At 46.5% G+C, this 5,200-nt stretch overlaps 1 protein-coding gene across 1 annotated transcript; it reads left to right on the top strand.

The window, feature by feature from the left end:
* Window positions 1–81: 81 nt before the first annotated feature.
* LOC105989509 (zinc finger protein 786-like) lies at window positions 82–4,269 on the top strand. The gene is made up of 3 exons (XM_013021596.1): window positions 82–117; window positions 3,776–3,902; window positions 4,109–4,269. Exons 1-3 carry the CDS (start codon window positions 100–102, stop codon window positions 4,267–4,269), a joined length of 306 nt encoding a protein of 101 aa, XP_012877050.1. The 5' UTR covers window positions 82–99.
* Window positions 4,270–5,200: the final 931 nt, after the last annotated feature.

Below are 5,200 nucleotides of genomic sequence, written 5' to 3'. Positions count from 1 at the left end.
CGGGCCGGGGGCCGCCGGGCTGGACCTGGGGGTCGCGGCGGAGCCGGACTTGGCACGGTGCCGTCAGGACGGTGGGGGCAGTGCACCGGACAGCGGGCCATGGCCGAGCTGGCTCCGGTAAGGGGCTGTCCGTGGGGATCCCGGGTTTCGGGGTCCTCGGGAAGCGGCGTCCTAAGTCTCACGGGGGTGGGGCCGGGCCCCAGGCCCAATTAGGTTTGGGGTGCGGGGTCCGACCCTGGAAGGAGCCGGTGGCCACCGTGGCCAAAACCCGAAACCAAGCAGAGAGCCGCTGGAAGGGCGAGCGGCACCTGGCGGGCGCCAAGAGCAGGTCAAGGGACCGACGCGAGGTCAGAGGTCAGCTGCAGGGTCACAGCTTTCCCCCTGGACTCAGAACCGGAGGTCAGAGGTCAGCCGCAGCGTCACCGCTTAGCCGCTGGACTCAGAACCACTGTCTAAAGATGAAGCTTGGCGAGCTTGTAATGGTGTGTTGGCGGTCCTGAATGAATGAGAGCCTTGCAGAGATAGTAAATGTGGTGTTGGCTTATTTGGAGTTTAGTTGGAATCGAGTGGCTGATTTTCTTTAAGTCCTTTAGCATTTATTTACTTATTTTAAGATTGTCGTTTTAGGGCTGGGAAGGTGGCTCAGTGGTAGAGTGCTTGCCCTGTATGCATGAAGCCCTGGGTTCGATTCCTCAGCACCACCTAAGCAGAAAAAGCCCAAAGTGGTGCTGTGGCTCAAAGTGGTAGAGCACCAGCCTTGAGCAAAAGCAGCTCAGGGGCAGTGCCCAGACCCGCATTCAAGCCCCAGAACTGTCCCCCCCCAAAAAAAAATCCTGTCTTTTTACAAATGCCAATCCTGGGGTTTGAACTCAGGGCCTGGGCACTGCCCTTGAGCTTTTTGGCTCAAGGCTGGTGTTCTACCAAGTGAGCCACCACTCCAGTTCTGGCTTTTTGGTGGTTACTGGTGGCCTTTCCTTTCCCCCAACTTTGAACTGAAATCCTCAATATCTCAGCCTCCAGGGTAGCTAGGATTACAGGTGTGAGCCACCAGTACCTGGCTTAAAATTGTCTTTAAATAGTTGTACAAAGGGATTTCAATTCAACAAAGCATCTTAATCAGTGTCACCCCTTTCATCCTCCCTCCTCTCTCCCAACCCAACCATTGGCTCAAGTTACCTAGTTCTGTTTTCACAGATGGACACTGAATATAATGACTACATTCACCTATCTTCCCTTCTCCATTCACCCCCCCCCCCAAACCTTGCTTTAGCTTCTTGGTACTCATCTTGTTAAACTGCTCATTTCACTGTCCAAAGTAGTTATACCATTGGAATCTCCTCAGTTTGTTTGTGCATATATACATATGACCCTGTATAGTTTTATATATGTTTTTAATTTAAATCTAACATCCACATATGAGAGATAACATACATTGCTCTCTGAGCCATACTTCACTTAATATAATGTTTCTCAGAGCCACCCATTTCCCAGAAAATCATTTTTCCTGATGGATTAGTAAAATTCCATTGTATATACATATATTTATACATATACACATATATGTACATATATACATATATATTTATACATATCATATTTTCTTGGTCTCATCCATTGTAGGGCATGTGAGCCGTTTGGCTAATTTTTATTATGTTTTTCTCACTTTTGTATTGAACATGTTTGCTGATTATTAAATGAGTTGAGCTCATTAATTTTAAACTATCCTATATCACCCAACAAAGCCCACAACTTCTAGGGTTAAATGTGTTAAAAGTATGTAGCACCTTTACAGAGAGAATTTTAAATAAATGGGAGATTTGTCATTTGTGTGGATGAAAAAACTATAATAAAAATATTTTTCTTAGCTGGGTGCAGTGGCTCACACTTGAGTCCTCAGGGGGCTGAGATCTGAAGATGGTGGATTGAAGCCAGCCCAGGCAGGAAAGTCCATGACTTCTTATTTCCATTTAAGCACTAAAAAAGTCAGAAATGGAGCTGTAGCTCAAGTGGTAGAGTATTAGCCTTGAACAAAAATAAAGCTCAGTGCCAGACCCTAGGTTCAAATCCCAAGATCAGCATACATTTTTTTGGGGGGGGGTCCGGTTATAGGGCCTGAGCTCTGGGCCTGGGTGCTGTCCCTCAGCTCTTCAGCTCAAGGCTAGCGCTCTACCACTTGAGCCACAGCGCCACTTCCGGCTTTTTTCTTTTTGCTTATATGGTGCTGAGGAATTGAACCCAGGGCCTCAGGCATGCAAGGCAAGTGCTCTACCACTGAGCCACCTTCCCAGCCCCATCAGCATACATTTTTTTTTTCTTGTTGGGCACTGTAATCCTAGCTACTCAGAAGGCTGAGATCCGAAGGACTCCATTTTGAAGCCAGTTAAGCAAAAAAGATTGAGAGACTCCTATTTTCAAAGTAACCAGCAAAAAGCATGACCTAGAAAAAATGACTGTGACATTCTAAGTAACTGAAGTTACAGTGATATGCTCTCATCTTTAAGAGTGTCAGCTGTGAGCAGTAAAGCCAAGAAAGAACTCAATGCACAGAGTTTAAGCTCTAGTACTGGGGAGGGGGCGGGAGGAAGGCTGCTGAAAACTAAACCATTGTTTTCTACACAAACCATTTAAATTCATAAGAAGGAAGTCTTGGCCAGGCATGGTGGCTCAGGCCTGTCATCCTAGCTACTCAGGAGGCTGAGATCTGAGGATCGTGGTGCAAAGCCAGCTCTAGCAGGAAAGGCCTCGAGACTCTTATCTCCAATAAGCCACTCAGAAAACCAGAAGTGGTGCTGTGGCTCAAGTGGTAGAGTGCTCACCTTGGAGCTGAAGAGCTGAGGAAGCAGGAAAGGTTTCTCTCCCATTTCTCCCTACTTCATCCTTTTATACTAAATAAATTCATAGAGTGTGCTGCTGGCTCATACCTGTAATCTTAGCTACTCAGGAGGCTGAGATCTGAGGATTTCAGTTCAAGGCCAGCTCAGGCAGGAAAGTCTGTGACAGCCTTATCGCCAATTAACCACCAGAAAACTGGAAGTGGCTCCACATGGTGGAATGTTAGCCTTGAGTGTAAACGCTCAGAGACAGCACCCAGGCCTAGGGTTCAAGCCCCATCACCAACATAGATAGATAGATAGACAGACAGACAGACAGACAGACAGAGACAGACAGATAGATAGATAGAATTGATTACTTGGACTTTGCCAGACAGCCATGCAGACATCCAGGTACAGAGAACAAAGAAAGGTTGATTGCCAGGAAAGGGGCCAGCAAGACTCCTTCTCACAAGGGAGAAGTGAGAAGAAGCACCCGCTATCATCTGGGGGGACCTATGTAACCTAGGAGGTCTAGGAGGGGCTAGAATGGGCTTGGAGGTGGAGACCCTGGCATGAACGTGAGGGCCAGGGCCGACTAGGATTTATAGCTGCTGCCCAAATAGTAGATAAGGGTCCTGCAGCTGCCCAGACCCAGAAGGTCACTCTAAGGGGCTCTTGTTGCCTTCTATGGTGGTAGCTGCCCCGGAGAAGTGCCATCCCAAGGTAAAGGGGAGTGGAAGTTGATTGTTTACTGCCTTTACAACATGGGCTTAGTGTTGCCTAGGAAGGGAGCATGCTAAACTGTGGAGAGGGGAAGGAGTGGACTAAGCTATGGGAAGGGACTCATTTCACTAACACAAATAAAATCCTTGGCAAAACCTTAAAGAAAAATAAATTGCTGAGAGGGAGATGGATTCATTGCTGCGATCATGACTGTGTCTGTATTCTGTCTGGTATTGCAGTTACCGCTGACTTTTGAGGACGTTGCCATTTATTTCTCAGAGCAGGAATGGCAACATCTGCAGACTTGGCAGAAGATGCTCTACAAGCATGTCATGAAAACCAATTATGAGACTCTAGTCTCTCTAGGTAAGAACCCTTCCACTTCAGCTAAGTCATGGAACTGGATCCTCTGAGATGTCTGGCGTCTTGGTAGTTAGATTTCCCAAAAATATCAACTCACAAGGACTTTTTACCCATACTCTTTGGCTAATATTCTGGTGAACATTTTGAACCACTTAATGTATTTAAATATAATGCTAAGCTAAGCTTCCCTGTCTGACTTCTCTGTGCAGACGGTGATCTTTCTAAACCAGAGCTAATACTCTGGATTGAACATGGGAGAGAGCCCTTCAAGAGCTGGGAAGAAACACAGAAACTAGACAGCATAATGCATTCCTCTGCTGAGGCGCATTTTGATCCAGTGACAGAGCAAAAGCTGTTGGGTGAGTATTAAGAAACCAGGGTCCTATGCTGGGCACCAGTGGCTCATACCTGAAAGCCTAGCTACTTAGGAGGCTGAGAACTGAGGATCAAGATTTGAAGCTAGACCAGGCAGAAAAGTCCCCGAGAGACTCATCTCCAATTAACCACTCAAAAATTGGAAGTGGAGCTGTGGCTTAAAGTGGTAGAGCAATAGCCTTGTGCAAAAAAACTTAGGGACAGTGCCCAAGCTCTGAGTTCAAGCCTCACAATCAACAACCACAAAAAGAAACCAAGGTCCTGATGTTAAGATAACATTTCTTTCTATTGTCTTGGGACAGCACCCAAGCTCTGAGTTCAAACCTCACAATCAACAACCACCACAAAAAGAAACTAAGGTTCTGATATTAAGATAACATTTCTTTCTATAATCTTGTTTTCCTGTTTGGCTGACCTGAGATAGATGTCTTATATGTTCTAGAGAAAGGGAGTAAAGCATAGTGCTTAGGAGTGTGGGATCTGGAACTAGGGTCTGATCTTGGTTTTTTGAGTATCCTTGGGCAGGTGATTAAACCTCTCCATATTTCACATTGCGATCTATAAAATGAAGCTAATGCAAGTGCCTACATTGCAGGCTTAGCGCAGTGTTAAAGTGGGCCTGCACGCAGTAGAGCTTGCTAATGGCAGGGTTTTTTTGACAGTAGATGATAGAGAACAAAAGATACTTATTCTTATCTTTGTGACCAAATGGCTCCCCTCTCTCTGGATTCTAGGAATAGATCCAGTTCTTGCTGCCTGGTCTCAGGGTCAAAAAAATACACAGATGGGGCTGGGAAGATGGCTCAGTGGTAGAGCGCTTGCCTTGTGTGCCTGAGGCCCTGGGTTTGATTCCTCAGCACCACATAAGCAAAAAGAAAAAAGCCGGAAGTGGCACTGTGGCTCAAGTGGTAGAGCGCTAGCCTTGA

Source organism: Dipodomys ordii, unplaced genomic scaffold (genome assembly GCF_000151885.1).
Source record: "Dipodomys ordii isolate 6190 unplaced genomic scaffold, Dord_2.0 Scaffold56, whole genome shotgun sequence".
NCBI lineage: Eukaryota > Metazoa > Chordata > Mammalia > Rodentia > Heteromyidae > Dipodomys > Dipodomys ordii.
This window is presented reverse-complemented; position numbering and strand designations above follow the sequence as displayed.